Genomic DNA, 17152 nt, shown 5'->3' with positions numbered 1-17152 from the left:
ACCTGAGTTCGGTTCCCAGCACCCACATGACGCTCACGGCCACCTGTAATTCCTCTTCTGCTCCAAGGGCTCATATAAGTACAGAGCACTCATAAATTCACGTGAGCACACAGCACACACATACAAATACATTAATCAAAACAAAACAACCCAAACCAAATGGGCTAAGGATGTGAAGAGCGAATTCTCGAAAGGAGACATGCAAATGAGCAACAGGTTTGTAGAGGAGCTCGGCCTCACTGTCCACCAAAGGGACCGAAAACCACAACCACGGTGACTCAAGCAAAAGATAAATAAACAGGAAACAAAACTAAAAACGAAATCCTCCCTCACATAGTCAGATCAAGATCCTCCACCCCAAAGATAAATGGCAAAGGTTGGTCAAGTCACAAAGAAAGGGGAATGTCTGTTTGCTTATGCTTGCTTACAGCGACCCCGAGGGAAGCACCCATGCATAGGACAGTGCTGTTTAGGGCAGCTAAGGTGAAGCACTCAGCGACCATGCATGGGTGCATGGGTGGATGCTGAGCGTGTGCTGGGGACATGCAGCTGTGTCTGAGACGTAAAGAGGCAAACTTGTCATTTTTATCAACACGGTGGGACCAGGAGACCATGATGAGAAGTACAAATACAGGAATGGGGGCTGAGAAGAGGGAGGTGCTGTCATCAGAGGCCAGGAACAGAGGTGAGCAGAGGTTGGGAGTATGGATGCCTGCAAGGTCAGGAACAGGTCTGGTGTTCCGTGGCAAGTGGGTGACCGGTTACAGTCGTGTATCATTTGACTCTGAGAGCTGGAAGTCAGGACTGAGGATGCCCTCAGCAGAGCGGTGAAGCCTGAGAGGTCTGGGAACCTCAGTGCTCTGAGCTCACTGAGTGCTCACTGAGGACACACCCAAGTCAACACACCCAAGACCTGAGAGGGAGTATAAACCCTTCTGTAAAACTTCCCTGCCTATGGGGAGGTAACGTGGACAAGGGTCTTGCTTGGGGAGTCTGTGAGAGGAGCCAGGCTCCAGAAGAAACATACCTCTGCCCTGCATCCACCTGCCTCTGAAGTTCCTGCCTGACAGTGTTAATATCAGGGGCTTTATCTCCAAGACAACAAAGGCGAGACCTCAGGCAGTGTTAGGTGGCTGGGCTCTGACACCTCCAGTCTCCTGTTCTGCACATCCCTGGCCTGTCGGCTGCAGTCACTGACAGGCAGTAGAGTGCCACACTGCTGTGGCGGTGGGGTGACCTCATGTGCACCAGCATCAGAAACAGAAGGAATGATTGCAGAAGAAAACAAAGCATGGCGTGGAAGGTTGGGAGGTGCCACATTGTGTCTGAGGGCAAGCTCAGAAGAGAACTCAGAACTGATTCTGGTTACCCTTGGGCCTGTGCTTGGTTTCCTCACTGGAATAACACTGAGGGGTACTAGATCTCTTTGAGGGAAGAACAATCATGGTCCTACCTTATATGTCAAACTATTTGAGCTTTTCCTCTGTCTCCCTCCCTCCCCTCTCTCTCTCTCTCTCTCTCTCTCTCTCTCTCTCTCTCTCTCTCTCTGTCTCCCTCCCTCCCTTTTCTCTCTCTCTCTCTCTCTCTCTCTCTCTCTCTCTCTCTCTCTCTCTCTCTCTCTCTTCTCTCTCTCTCTCTCTCTCTCTCTCTCTCTCTCTCTCTCTCTCTCTCTCTCTCTCTCTCTCTCTCTCTCTCTCTCTCTCTCTCTCTCTCTCTCTCTCTCTCTCTCTCTCTCTCTCTCTCTCTCTCCTCAGGGTCTCTCCCAGGGTCTCTCTGTGCAGCTCTGGCTGGCCAGGAACTCACTTAAATAGACCAAACTGACCTTGACCTCACAGAATTCCTCCTGCTTCCGTATTCCAAATGCTGTTGGGATCCAGGCTAACCAAGACCCAACAACCCTCAACTGTGTTGAGAAAGAAACATTTAATATTAATGAAAGTGGAAATTGCCTGTTTCTTTCATGTGAGCTGGAAGCCAGTGCTGGTACTCAGATGCCGGAGCTGGGCCTTCTGTGCTTGGCCACAGACCTGGTGGCACACATCAGCCGGGTTCTGTGCTGAGGTGACCTGGTGGCACACATCAGCCGGGTTCTGTGCTGAGGTGGACTAGAAGGTGAGACCATGCTCAGATGAGACCGCAGGAAGGAGTCAAGGAAGCTCAGACAGAGGCAGGATCAGACCTCAGTGCTGGGCATCAGATCAAGGGAGAAAAGTCCTTTCCTCATGGGCTGAGGGAAGTCTACTCACTCACCTTCCTAGGACTCCTGTGGTCCTGATAATGCTTTCCCTGGTGTTGACATCCCACATCGCACATACTGTCAAAAAACATCATCCTCCCACACGGACCCCCATTTACACGGTCCCCAGTGCCACTGCTGCTTGGATAACACACCCCACCTCATAGGTACAAACTGAGACACAGGTGCACTGGGACCTTCTCTACCAACGGCAAGACCTATACCCTGATCTTGTGACAGCGACATGGTTTGTGGAAGGGAAAACTTCTTTATCTACGCATGGGCGGAGCCATGCACGGACTCTAAAATAGCAAGCTTGCCACCCTGGGCTGGAACAGCACAGTCCTGCTTCCTCAAGCATGTGTTTTGGCTATAGTGTGTCACACAATTGTCTTCACTTGGAGGATCCTGCACTGCATGGTGAGCGAGTCTCTGGAGCTGCCTGGATCAGACTGGGCATGAGCTCTGTATGTTCCCAGAAGCCCTCAGGTGGGGCCTGCTCTTACCACCCAGCTCTTCTGAAGGACACCTCCTGTATCAGTCACCCTGACCCAGGTCAGGGACCGAAATGACGAAATTGTTCTGTGTGGCCCCAAATATGAAAACATCTACAACTTTATGGCCAATCTTTACTTGGGCTCTGGGGATTTGAACTCATGTCCTCATGTGCTCCCGCTGACCTGGCCACGTCCCTATCCCTAGCTTTTTTTTTTTTTTTAAATACTGGCTGAACTCAGGGCCAGCATGTGATGATGGCTGATGGCATGTACCATAATCAGTCATTTGTGCATTAGCTCCCTGATAGACTTCTGGACATGTAAATCCTAAATCTTTATGTTATGGTCCCCACCTTCAAAGTGATGGTGTGGGAGGTGGGGCCCTTATTGAGGGACTCCCTATTGTGTGAGGACACAGTAAGAAAGGGCACCTATGCCCCAGGATATGGTGTCCCCACAGGATCTGAATCTGGGGTATCCGGCCTTCAGGCCATGCAAAGAAGTGGGGTGTGCTCCCTGGAGTGGTGCATGTGATGCCCTTATTCCCATCAGGGGAGATGCTTGCTCCGTCCATCCAGGATCAGAGCCGGGTTCCCAGGGAGTTACCGGGCCTGGGGCTCCCCTGCTGCCTAACCTTCAGAGCTGACAATGGTATCCTTGCATTTTTACATGGGTCACTGGGACCCAATCTTCTCGCTACAGAAGATCAGCTCATGACCCACCACTGGCCTTCTGATCCCAGCCCACGGTTGCACTGTAACTTTCCTCATGGTCCCCTTCCAGCTTGAGGTGATGGGGCCCAGTCTGGGACAACACCATCAAATCTCAGGCTCCAATCTGACTTGTCATTCAGAAGTCCCTCCAGACCCTGCTGCTGGGCAGAAAGCACCGGGGTCCTTTGTTCTGTGCGAAACTGACAGACGACCGAGACCTGTGATTATTCTATAATGTCAGAAAATTGATGGTGCCAAATAGCTAAATGGGCTCAAAGTTGCTCAATGTGACATTTCATTACGAGCTTTAAGATGTCAGACATCGCAGGCAGGAGCCGCCGGAAGCCAGGATTGCTGAGCCCACGCTAGTGAGGCAAAGATTAAAGAGCAGTTTTAAAGATTAAAACGGCAGTTCTGGGGGACACTGAGGCCCACTCCTCATTGCACCAGCAGGGAACAGTACTGCAGGCCTGCCATTGTGCAGAGCTGGGAACAGCTGGAGTGCAGGAAAAGGCCTCAATGGAAGGAGGGATTTGGGGAGAACTAATCCTTCAGAGGGTAATGAAAGGGTAATTGATGAGGGATTTGAGATCTCCTGCTAAAGGCCCTTGACAGCTCTCAGTGCAAAGGACCCAGGATGGGTTTTCCTTACTTCCCGCAGCTCTCTCCCGTGGGCCCCCTTCTTGTTTCTTTCCTTTGGCCTTAAGCTTCCTTTCTCTGAGGCAAGGCCTCTTTCTCTCAAACGGGTGGGCGTGGAGTGAGCCAGTACTTGCTTCTCTACTTGATGGACAGGCACACAAAGGAGACATGCTGGTGAGACCCCAGCCTCAGAAGAATGAAAGCTTCTAGCTGCTCTTCCTCAGGCCTGGCAGCGCTTTGAAGGTGCAGAGTAACGGGGTCTCAGAGAGGCCGCTGACAAACTCCCACCATCCTGGCCGGAGCAAAGAAATTCTGAAGAGACCTCTGTGCCCCTCCCTTCTGCCATCAGACTGTTCAAACAATGGAACCCAAGGAATTGGAATTTTCCCAGGAGTCTCACGCTGAGGAAGAGAAAGGCTGAAGCCTGGTGCCAGACAGAGGGGGAGCTTGTCTCCCAGAGACCTCACACAGGTCTGAGAACTTGTCAGACCACCTTGCAGGAGAGACTGGAGCTGAGACCGTGATGGGTCAGTGACGGGCAGGACCACACCCTGACCAGAACTCTCAGCTCTGCACTCCTCCTGCCCTCTGCTGAAGCCTGAGCCTCATGTCCAGACCCTGAAGACAGACTCAGGAGTCACTTCACCTCTTTGTCCCTCTTCTCAGTGTGGCCACACTGAATGACTCTCCTCTCTGATTTATACTGTTACTTAGCTGTTTAATTGGCCTATTGCTGGCTAGGGCTACCTGGGAAAAGTAGATGTTCAATGTTAAATAACGACTGCCTGTACCACCACATAATCACATTTCATGAGAAGAATCTCATTCCCAGACTGTGAGCCATGCTGGGCAACTCCTTCCTGTGTGCCCTTACTACCAGCTCAGGGCACACATCTCTTTTCCCAGGAGGGCATCTTGCAGGGGCTAGGAGAGTGTTTGAATGTTAAGTTATGAATACAGAGCCCTTACTTGAATCTCAGAGGCAGACAGGCAACAAGCATCATCTATTTCAGCCTGTGTGATCTCTGGAAAATCACTTAACCTCTCTGTGCTTCCAAACCCTCATTAGAGAATATACCCCCTAGATGTCTGCAGGCACAGGGCAGCCCACCAATCTTGTTCAACACACAGACTTAGGGTTCTGGGTGACAACGCCCTAGGTCAGACAAGGTATCCAGGATTTTGCATTCTCTTGGTCCTAGGGATTGAACTCAGGGCTTCATGAATGCTAACCATGGGCTCTCTCTCTGAACTGCACAGCAGCCCTAGAAGTTGCTCTTTGGCAAGCTCCCTGAAGGATTCTGAAATGGTAAGGCCTAGCCTCACTGGAAGATAAATGGGCAAATGGCCCCTGTCCCCAGAGAACAGGCATGAATGTCCTTTCTAGTCATTTTCACTAGAGTGGCACCAAAACATGGCAGGTGAGAGAACACACACAAGTATGTTCACGTATGTGCAAACAACACATACACATGTGCACACACACTCAAGCACACACACACATACATGCACATACACACACACATGCACAGAGTCTCTTCCTACTGCTACACAGTGCCTAGAGGGAAGCTGAGGTAAATCCCTGAGCTGCTATGCATGTTGCTAGGCCAGTGAAAAAGTAATCAAGTTGGACCAAAGTGGCCAATCTGGCAGTGTTCTGTCTTTGTGCTGGGGTTGGGGGTGTCACTGTGGGGCTGCCCTAGGTGAGCAGGGTATGCTCCAGCCTGGGGTCAGGAATGAGGGGCAGTATTAAAGAGATGCTGTCAGAGATGGAGTCTGTATGGCCATGATAGCACACACCCCTGATCATTAAACACTCAAAACAGAAGCAAGAGGAGTAGGAGTTCAAGGTCATCCCTGGCTATACATCAGGTTTGAAGCTAGTGTTAACTTCATGGAACCCTGTATTTAAAAAAAAAAAATCAACAGTAAGAAAAAAATTTTAAAAAGCCACCAGGTGCCACCTTCTTTGGAACAGGGCACAGAGTAGGGACCACAGGTCTCTGCAAAGGCAAGATGGATGGCTCTGTGCACATGGGAGAGTCCACGACAATGGTTGTGCTACCCACTACCTGTGACGGGACTTCATTCACTGTTGGTGAACACTTCCCATCCTCAAGGCAAGGCCTGTTGGTGGAACTTCGGTGAGGACCCTCCATGAGCCTTTTGATAGAAATTAAGCTTAGCCCTTATGAAACTGGCTTCAGGATGCCTCTAGTTTCAACCCTAATGCACCCACCAAACAAACAAATTCAAGGTCTACCGTGGGAGGTTATGGTTTCCATATCTGGGCTGCAGCCAAGTCCCTGTCTCTGGAGATCTCAAATGATTAAGCTCAAATGAAGTGTGGGGTCACATAAACACCTCCTCTGCAGCGGAAGCCTCACCCTAGAGGCTGATGCTCAAGCTTCGAGGCAGGCGGAGGCTCCAGATGCTCCTCTACCACCTTTCCTCCTAGAATTCACGAGGGAGAGACTTCATTGTCAGACACGATGTGGAGGTAGATCCTCCCAAGGTTGGCAGCAGTGTACCCTGGGAAATGTGGTGGACCCAGGTACCCTGAGGAGCTGACGTCCAGCTCAGAGAATGCTCTGGCCACTGTCCTCCACTGCAGTCGAGTCCCTCCTGGCCAATCACTGCAGAACTTATTCTGTCTTTTATGGCCTCTGACTCAGTGTAAGGCAGGAAAATATCTATGACACGGTGACCCAGAGTGTTGGCTTCTGATTCCTCCTAGCAAGAACATGAAGTTCTTTAGAGCAGGTCCCTGCTGGCCTCTCTATGATCCCCTGACACACTCCCACCCATTTCCTGCAGCAGCAGGCTCCTTCAGTATCCTGCACCTCACCCCCAGGGCCTTTGCACATACTGTTTCCTTGGAATCCTAGTTACTAAGACTGAACACAGCTGGGCTTGCTTCTTGTGATTTCTGGAGTGCCAAATACTTGGCAGCACCCCTTAAACGCTGACTGGTAAGTCTTTTTAGAGAGTCTGTCAGTCCCCAAACATCAATGATCATCTATTGTGTTGCTGCCCCCAAAGTTCTGAGGTTGTACACAAATAGTCACACTTAAAAAAACAAACAAACAAACAAACAAACAAAACAGGGATGCTGGGGATTTGAACTCAGATCCTTAAGCTTGCACAATTCTACTGAATTGAATTGTCTCCCAAGTCCCATTCTGTGGATACTTCCATAGGCATTTTCTTAACCTCATCCCAACCCAATAATCCAGTGTGTTCAGTGGCAGCAACCATTCATAAAAGGTGCAGAACATGGGCTGAGCCTGTGCCCACGGCCTTCTTCCTCTCATCACATTCCCAGCTTATAGACAGATGAGGAAGCCGAGCTTAGACCTCAGAGTCCCAATACACACACTGGGCCGCCCAGTGGCTTAAGAAGTAGCTCTGAATAATCTGCCAGGCCCGCTAGTGGGCCTTTCACTCTTTGCATGTCTTCACTGCTGTCTGTACGCCTGCCTCCCAACCATGTAGGTCAATCCAACTCTGAGCTGCTGCTGCTGCTGCAGGACATTGGTACCAAGGAGCTACCCTCAGACTGGGACCTTCAGGCAGAGGGGAGACTGGGCTGTATGAGATCCAGGGGAAGAAGGGGCTGATACATCTTCGGTAGCTTTTCTCTGTTAGAAAGGTGCTTGTCTGACCATCACAGGCTAAGACCACACAGACTAGGAAGGGACCCAGAATTACCTCTTTGCCTAGTAAGGCTATTGTCCTGGCCTTTGTTCTGACCCTGCAACCAGTCGGTCAGTTGAGTCTGGACAGGGTGTAAAGTGGGCCCTCTCTAACTCAAATGCAATCTATAAGGTTATCATAGCTCAGTTCAAGGGCTTTCCATCTCTCCTAGGCAGCCTCTCCTAGGTGACCCTGCCCTTTCTCTTCCTTGCCATTTCCTCTCAGCTGAGAGCCCTGGAGGTGTTTGCTCAGAACCTGAGGCCAGTGTGGGAACCAGTTGCCCCTGTGTCAATCCTGTAACCCCTGCTGGCAAGGCTGTGTGAAATCCTGCTTGCAAAGAAGGCATCTGTCTCATTTGCTATCAGAATCCCTAGGGAGGGCTCGGGAGCTGGCCCTAAGACCTGCCTTCAATCCCTCCAATCCATAGGAGAAGCTGGGTGTTAGAGCATGTACTTGTAATCTCAGTGCTGGGGAGGCAGACACAGGAGGATCCCTGGAGTTCCCCAGACAGCTGGTCTAGCATTACTTGGTGAGTTCCAGGTCAGTAAGAGACAGTGTTTTGGAAACACAAGGTGGGGCTGGTGATGTGGCTCACTGGGCAAAGATACTTGCTGCCAAACCTGACGATCCAAGTAACCCCTTGGACCTACATGGTGGAAGGAGAGAACCAATTTCTGAATATTGTCCTCTGACCTTGTCATGGCTCCTGTGCACCCCTCTACATGCATACAAAATAAATTAAATGTAATACAGAGTCAAACAAATCCCCTCCATGTGCACCCATGAACACACACACACACACACACACACACACACACACACACACACACACACGACCACCACCACCACATTTCCCAGCCTTGCTTGTCTCCAGAGCTGAAGTCTGGGCCCCAGACTGTGACAGCTGGGTTTAGAGTCTCTGTGGGGAACAGCTAGCTGTCCCTAACTCTCATCAGGCTGAGGCTTGAGGACCGTAGTTTAATTTGGCCACTGCTATTCAGAGCTGGGTGACCTCAGACAACTATGACCCTGTGGATGACAGTCCACAGAAGGATTTCTCAAAGCCTGGGTAATACCGACACCTTTCAGCCAGGTTAGAAGACCCTTACTCATCCTGGATACAGGACAGACCTGTGGCCATCAGGTACACCATGAGACCCACCTTCACACCCAGGACACAGACCTGTGAACCATCAGGCTCAGAGTCAGAAGAGAGTGTATCTGTGTGGGTGGCCCAAGGTGAAGACTCCACTTACCCCAGAGGGCCATAAACACAGAAAAGAAGACAGTGGCAGGGTTGTCAAAGAGGTGACTGGCACGGGCTGTGGCACAGGCTGAGCTCATCTTCCAGTAGCTGCAGGTCTTGTCACACAGAGGACACATGGTGATGTTGTGTCTCTGGTCACACATCTCCATGCTGTAAGACAGAGGTGGCCTCAGGTTCCTAAGTGGCTTCAAGTTCTCAAGTCCCAGTCTAATTTCCAGGGTCAATGGAGGGTGGCCTTGGCTATCACAGTTATAGGCATGTGACCCATGACTGACCATGAATTTCAGGGCCCTAGGCTCCATTCAAGACCCTTGACTTAAGCTCCCATGGTTTGGGGGAAGGGTCCTGGATCTTCACCTTGAATAGAACCTTGACATAGTCAGCTCTGAAAACACCCATCATTGTCCACACTCTCCTTGGGGCAGAAAGAGACATCAGAGTGTCCCCTCTGGAGTGAGCCTTGGGTGGTAACCTTGGATGATGCCTGAGGTCAACACTCCTGATACTTCTACAGCACAGGATCCCCAGGGAGCCTTCCTATTGTCCCTAGGACAATCAAAGCTGTGGGCACAGAAGCCAGTTCTTTATATAGTCAGGCTTGGAAGCCCAAGGGAGGGATGGGGTGAACTGCAGCCAGGAGGCCCTCACTGTGGCCAGACCTATGTTGGGTGACTTTCTGGTGGCACTAGGCACCATGCCATGACCCTTACAAGGCATAATGGACAGCTACAAAGGTGGAGAAAGGGTGCCCAGGACTTTTCTCTTTGGGGGGCTAGGCTCAAAGGAGCATGCCCACAAATCCCCAAGCATCCTAAGGGGCTCACTCAGGGGCCAGAGGAGGACAGGGATAGCAGGTCCTGGTCAGCAAAGCACACTGTCTCAGCTTGGTTCTGAGACAGTGCCTCAGTAGGTGAGGAGCTTTGAGGCCAGGGCACCTGGGCCCTTCCTTGCTCATGCTAACACACTTTGAAGTTTACAGAAGAGTGGGGTGGGGTGGTGGTGATGGTAGGGTGGTGGTCGTGACTTGGACTGGCACTGGGAGGCTATCACACTACAATGCTACCTTCACAGATGGGAGCAGGAGCCCAGAGAAGAAAATAAAATCCTTAGGGCCATACAGCATGGTGGGAATCGAAATCCAATCTTGGACCAGAGCCCTGGGCTTAGAATGGCTCTTAGGGCCACAGGTCCTGCTGGGCTCAGCCCATATTCTCCACTGTCCTGTATTGACTGTGCTCTGGTCCTCTAGCTTCAGGCTCAACGTTTGTGAAAAACAAAGAGAGGGGCCAGAATTCTGCCCTCTAGCCACAGCCCACCCTGAACTTCCCTTCCTTCAAACTTGGACCAGACTCTGATCTATAAATAGATGCCCAGGCTGGAGAAATCATTCCCAGGGGTCAGATGGCCATCCGGGAGAAAGCTGAAGGGAGTATTTTAGCTCTTTGCTTTGTTTTTCAGATTTCTGGATCCACGAACTTGCGTATAGATCCGTGATGGTTACTGGGGACTCTCCTCTGTGCCCAAGACAGAGAACGCCAGCTCTACTCTCTCTTTGAGCGCCAAGGAAGTTGGTCATTCACAGCAGATGTGAAGACAAGGACAGGCTAACGGCCACCAAGACAGTGGTTTTGGAGTATCTGGGGAGTCGTGATATACACACACTGCACATGTGGGGAGAGGAGGCGCCCAGAGGAGAGGGAGGAGACATTTACTGTGGAGCCTGAGGTTGTGAGTTCAAGTCTCAGCTCTGGCATGTGTGTGTAGTCTTGGGAAGGGTGCTGAGTCCTGATGCCTCAGTTTCCCAGTCTTCCTAGATGAGCTGAGTGTAAGGAACACAGTGCTGTTGGATTGCTGGGAAGGTGAAGTGAGATCGACCGCCATGAGTGTGACCTTTCAGGGGCCAGGACAACTCGACCCTAATGAGGTCACTGCTGTCACCAGCCTCCTGGGACCTTAAATTAGCACAATGTTACCAGATGCCCAGGAGCTGGTCCTTCGGGGCCCACTTCTCTCCTCAAACTGAGACAGATGAGTAGATGGGATGACCCCAGTTGTGACCAGTCTGGCCTGAGCCCCTCTCCCTAAGAACTGGTGGGTAGGAGGCTATTTCTGTTGGGTCAGCTGTGTCCTGGGGCCATGCTGTTTGCTTGGCTCAAGACCTGGGAAGGCTAGAGGGCCTGAGGAGTGGCCTCAGGCACAGGGAGTGCCAAGCCCAGTTCTACTTGCCTGCCTGCCTGCCTATGAGTCTGTGGCTTTAAGCTGTCCTCTTTGTCAGCCTCAGCTTCCAATACAAATGCCAGCTGCAAACAAACAGCCCTATTTCTGGGGGCCTTAAGCTCAGCCCAAATCAAGAAACACAGCCTGAAGCTCCAGTACTCTGAGAGGATTGGTGGGGCAGGGTACACAGTGTGGTTCGTCACTGGTCACCCCTTTCTGACGGACTCCAAGGGGGACTACATGCCTCTGGCTGCCAAGCAAGATCAACTGGGGCAGAGGCCAAGGCTGGACAGGCCTGGGCATTGTCTGTGCCCCTAGATGATTACTGTTTGCCTTTCTGACCATGTGATTTAAGGAGGTTGAGCTGCCAGAGAAAAAACCTTGGTGTTTTCTCTAGGGAGTCCACATCCTGAGAGAGCAGAGGCTCTCTACTTAGGAACATCATGGGAATACCCCCACTCCACTTTCTGCTTCTCATAAGCTTTGAGCTCTGACAGTTGACAGGGTGTAGGGCTGGTGACAGAAGCCCTACACCCACCAAGTCCCAGCCATTTTCACCTGTCCGGTCAGCAAATCCCAGCATGCCTTACATTCTCTTTGCATTATGAAGCCTTGCATTATCCACACAGACACAGGGACAAGCTTTCTTTGGCTCGGGACTGAGAGAGCTGGGGAGGGAATTCTGGTGAATGGAATAGCAGATGCTGTAGTTATATGTTGAATTATGGAAGAAGCTGGAGAGATGGCTCAGTGGTTAAGGGCACTGGCTGATCATCTAGAGTCCCAGCCCCATGTGGCCCAGCTCACAACTCTCTGTGACTTGAGCTCCAACGGGATCTGTAGCTCTCTTCTGGCCTCTGTGGGTCTTCCACACACATGGTGCACACATGCACATGCAGACAAAACATTTGTACACATAAATTAAGGCACCACACAGCAAAATTGGCCAGATATAGTTGTTCCTTTGTTTGTTTTTGGTCTGACTAGATCCCAGCTCTTCCCCAGCTGACAGACACAGGGCTCTCTACTGATTGGAAACCTGCAGCCCATGTCACAGAAGCACCGTTCTGAGAAGGTCCTGCAGGGGGCCACAGGGTCAGCTCAGATCCCCTGTGTGGCTTCAGGACACATGTGACCCTCGGCATCCCATCTTCCATAGAGCTCAGGTTTGCTGCCTACCTGGGGATGTTTTCGTCCACGGTGGCACATCCGTAGAGAAAGACAATGACACCCACAATGGAGGCAGGGATGAGCATCTGGGTGTAGGCTCCAAGCCAGGCAAAGTACAGGCCAACCTTTTCTCCAAAGTATTTCCTATGCCAAGAAACAAAGGGATGCACTCACCTAGGCCACATGTCCCCCGATTAAGGAACAACCCCAACTGGGCCACTGTTTTTCCTGAGAGTTGGAGAGTGAGGTTCTCTAATCTCTGTTTGCTCCTCCTTACCTATTTTTCTTTGTTTTTTCAGTAATAAATTTGAACCAAGGGCCTCATACACACTAGGCAAGTGCTGTCCCACTAAACTATAATCCTGAACATATTTATATATTCTCTCTCTCTCTCTCTCTCTCTCTCTCTCTCTCTCTCTCTCTCTCTCTCCCCTCCCCCCGCCCCTCATTAGCTTAGCTCGAGTTCATTGTATAGCCGAGGATGACCTCGAACTTGTGATTCTTTCTTCACTCTCCAAGTACCGGGATTACAGATAGGCATCGCCAAGCCTGGCGTACACCATGCTGAGCATGGAACCTAGGGCATAGCCATGGTACGCAGGCATTTACCAGCTGAGCTGAATCTCCAGGCTCCTGTCTCTTTTGGAGACTGGATTTTTCTCTATAGTACAGGCTGGCTTTGACCTCACTATGTAGCCCAGATTGGTCTTAAATTCCCATTCTTCCTGCCTCAGCTTCTTCTTCTTTTCTTTTCTTTTTTTCCTTTTTCTTTTTTCTTTTTTTCGGAGCTGGGGACTGAACCCAGGGCCTTGCGCTCGCTAGGCAAGCACTCTACCGCTGAGCTAAATCCCCAACCCCCTGCCTCAGCTTCTTAAGTACTGGAATTGCCTATGCGTCACCAGGTTGGACTTTGCCTCTCCTCGGTGCCCTTCTGTTGGTGAAACCCTCAATGGTGGTCCAGGTGTGTCCCTATGGCTGTGGGTTCCATTCAGTGTAAGCAACAAACAAAACTTGGTCAGCGGCATCAAGCAAACCCTCCCGCCCCCATAGAGTCTGTTAGTCCGCCCTGGCCGACATGTACTGTCTCCATTCACACCCTCATCCACAAGCCCCCACAGGACTCGAAGCTCAGCTGGCTGCCCATCCTACTGGCCTCTCAGGCTGACTTTGTTACAAATTCTTGTGCACTGAGGCAGATGCTTCTTCCTCTCCACACCTAAAAGCAGGTGCTTTCAGCAGCTTCCCTGGTGTCCAGGCTGAGGACTCAAGGAGAGTCACTGGGTATGGTCAAATGCTGGTCGTCCAGCAGACCAGCAGACTAGGCAGTGTCACCAACCCTACTTGAGCTGCCTTGCTTCAGGGAGACTCAGTGGCCCACACAGCCTTCAAATACAAGCGGGTTCCCAGGTGGCTGAATATTTGGAGCAGTTGACAAGTCCAGGGACTTTACAATCCTGGCACAGCCTTGAGTCTTGCTTCACACAGAGAGTGGCTAAGAGGCCAGGTGCCCCCACTCACCTGACCAGGTCAATGGGCTGGTATTTGTAGAAGACTCCGTAGCTTGCCCATTCCTCATACAGGAGCTGGAGAGAAGGAATGGGGGAAAAGTTAGTGGAGAGCTCGCTCTCTCTTTCTCTTCCTCCCCTCCCCAAAAGCTGCAGGATCTCTCATGACAGGATAGAGTGGCCCAGATCCCAGAACAACTGTCTGTGTACTGCCATTGCTACTCACACTATGCCCTACAAGAGCTTCTGTGTTTCAGTCAGTCACTCCATCATTCATTCATTCAACAAATGCTTAGGCAATGTGCCAGGGAGGGGATTGGCATTACAGGTTCAAGTGGGGGTGGGAAAGATGTTTCTAGAAGGTCATGGAATCTCAGCTTTTCATGACTGCATTGGGAAAACAACTGACAAGAGATCGCTTGGGCCAGATACCAAATTGTTTATTATCTAAAATGTGTCAAACCATCGTTGTTCAAGCAGAGACACATGGATGGAAAGAGAATCTCCTGGCATACAGAAATAGGGGCTGGGGCCTTTTGAGAGGAAATCGGGGTTACCTGAGGTCACATAGTTGGGGTCCTGGCCCCAGACACCCATGGATCTTTGACAGGACAGAGCAGCGCCAACTGCAGGTAGGGCATTCGCTAGTCATCTTTATTGGCTCTCTGAATGCTCCTGTTGGTTCAGCCTCCCATGCTGTGGTTCCCATGCTGCCCGAGATGCTCGCTCAACTTGAAAGGTCCAGAGTAGAGGGGGAAGATTGAGTCATGTGACTCTTTAAAGATGACAGAAAGGCAGGCAGTATGATCTCAACTTGGGGGTTCCTTTCTGTCTGTCTGTCTGTCTATCTATCTATCTATCTATCTATCTATCTATCTATCTATCTATCTATCCATCCATCCATCCATCCTCTTTTTGAGACCTGTGGTAGCCTGGCCGTGACTTTGCTGTGTAGCTGAGGATGACCTTGAACTCTTAGTCTTTCTGCCTTCAACTAATTAGGATTGCAAGGGTACCACCAGGCCTGTTTATGCAGTACTTGGGAATGAACCCAGGGCCTTGTGCAGGCTTGGCAAGCAATGGAGCTGTGTGCCCAGCCCTTTCCTGACACTCCTTCTGCTGCTCTGTGAATAAACAATCATGTGTTTCATTGACAGGCAATCCACATACCTCCAGGAAGCAGGGTGGAAAGCAAGTGAGAGTCATAGGCAGCCGTGAGGAACAGGGAGTCCTACTGGGTGGCTGGGACTTGTCTGCCAGTTCCCTACCGGCCAGGCCTTCTTTGGCCCTACGGTCCCAGATTGGGCTCATACAGGATGAACACCTCCACATTTTCAGACAGGCTTCCCAGTAGGAATGTGAGAGGAAGAGTCACCTTTCCTGAGCCAGGGCGGATTCAGGGAGCCCTAGGCAGACCTGCTTCTGTCTCTCCTTTGTACCAAAGGCTAGCTAAGGGGCGCTCTTTCCTCCTGGGTCACTGTGGGAGCCTGATGACTCATGTGTGCCACTATGACTTGCACAGGTGATACAGAAATAGGGGAAGGCTACAGTTTTATCCAGAGAGTAATGCAGGCCACTGGCAAACCCTGAGGAATCAACACTACACCCCTGGCAGGTGACCAGCCAGCAACCTCTTGTTCACCTGGGACTACGCACTGTTCTATACCACAACCAGATGGCAGCAGGGGTCAGGGGATGCTCATCAGAGAAGGCAGGAAACCAGGGAAAGGAACTTGGGGTAGGAGGGGAAGGAGAAAGAGAGAGGCAGGGAAATGCAGTTGAGAGGAGAAGAAAGGGAGGGAGGGAGGGAAGCATGCGGGTGAGAGACAGAAAGAGGGAGAGGGGAGAGGAAGGAAATCAGAGAGAAGTTGGGAAGGGGGAAGGAGGAAGGAATGGAGGGGGAGAGGGGTGGGAATTCACAAGCGTCTTGGAAATAAAGTGTTAAGAAAAAAAGCCACCTCAGGAGAATTGGACCACTTCATGTAACTACTGCCATGGGGTTTGCTAGCCCGTGTGGCCTCTGCAGGCTCATCATCATCCTCACAGAGGTTGGCAGACAACACTGAGTTTTCTATATGAGTACCACACTGTGAACTCTTCTGCTCTGAGGTAACCTCCCTCACCCTTGCCTCCAAGCAAACAGCTCACAGGGAGATTCACTTGCCCTTGGGAGAAGCCTGGGGTCTCTTTAGCCTCGGTCAGTATAGGAGGAGTAGGGCTCAGGGTAGGCGGGCTGTGAACTGCAGCAGACAGGCTCAGCTGGAGACCATCTTTGCTAACTGCTCAACAGATGAATAATGAGGTTGGATGCATTTCCCATATTATTGTGGCTCTTAGTCCAGGACAGAGGTGGGGCAGACCTGCTCCAGCCACATCTGTTTATCTCCCACGATGCCAGAACCCCTTCTTTAGAAGTCTGGTTGACCCTTTATCTGTGGGACCCTCACTGGCCTCAGGAGGATCTAGCACCTGGCTGCAGCCATACCTGACTCAGCTGTGTGCCCTGGGGTTGATTAGCATTTTCCTTGGTGTAGACCAGAAGTTGCCTGTGGCCCTGGAGGAGGTTGGCTAGGGGACTGTGATCCAGGCAGCAATCTGTGCTGAACCCTGCTCATACCCACCTCTGGCAGAGACCTCACTGCCACATCGCTCAGTTCAGGAGGATGCCCATGATGCACTTTGTTTCTTTGGTCCTGTCAGGTACCTGGGGTCAGGTTCTGGGGGTTCCCATTCATCCATTCATCTACTCATCCATCTTTATAGCCATCCATCCATCCACCCACCATCATCCATCTATTTATCCACAGATATGATGGGAATAGCAAGGAGGAAGCCATAGATTTTGTCACAAGAAAAAAGGGAAAATTTTCATTTAAACCAAGTCCCTTAAAAATGGGGCCATCATGGGAGAACAGAGGTTCTGTAGCAGGATCAAAATACTTACTGTAGCTTCCCCTCTTCCTTCAACCATCATATCTACTCTCACTGACTCACCCACCCACCTCTCATCCAACCATCCATCCATCCAACCATTCATTTATCTACCCATTCACCCACCATTCACCTACCATTCACCCATCCACTCATCCATTCATCCACTCATCCATTCATCCACTCATCCATCCATCCACTCATCTTTCTCTCTACCTACTTACTCATCGATCTATCCATCTTTATATCCATCTACATACCCATTCACCCATTCATTCACC

The 17152-nt window shown here is 50.9% G+C and overlaps 1 protein-coding gene across 2 annotated transcripts in view; it reads right to left on the bottom strand.

The window, feature by feature from the left end:
* Nucleotides 1–17152, bottom strand: part of Ano1 (anoctamin 1) — a 90391-nt gene that overhangs the window by 37386 nt on the left and 35853 nt on the right. For both annotated transcript variants that reach the window (XM_032891316.1, XM_032891317.1), the window contains 3 exons: nucleotides 13954–14018; nucleotides 12445–12579; nucleotides 9038–9198 (listed from right to left, as the gene is read on the bottom strand). In XM_032891316.1, coding sequence (XP_032747207.1) covers nucleotides 9038–9198; nucleotides 12445–12579; nucleotides 13954–14018 — 361 coding nt within the window. The remainder of the gene's footprint in view (nucleotides 1–9037; nucleotides 9199–12444; nucleotides 12580–13953; nucleotides 14019–17152) is intronic.

The sequence above is a fragment of the Rattus rattus genome, chromosome 2 (genome assembly GCF_011064425.1).
Source record: "Rattus rattus isolate New Zealand chromosome 2, Rrattus_CSIRO_v1, whole genome shotgun sequence".
NCBI classification, from domain to species: Eukaryota; Metazoa; Chordata; class Mammalia; order Rodentia; family Muridae; genus Rattus; species Rattus rattus.
Note: the sequence above shows the minus strand (reverse complement) of the source record. Positions and strands in the feature narration are given on the sequence as shown.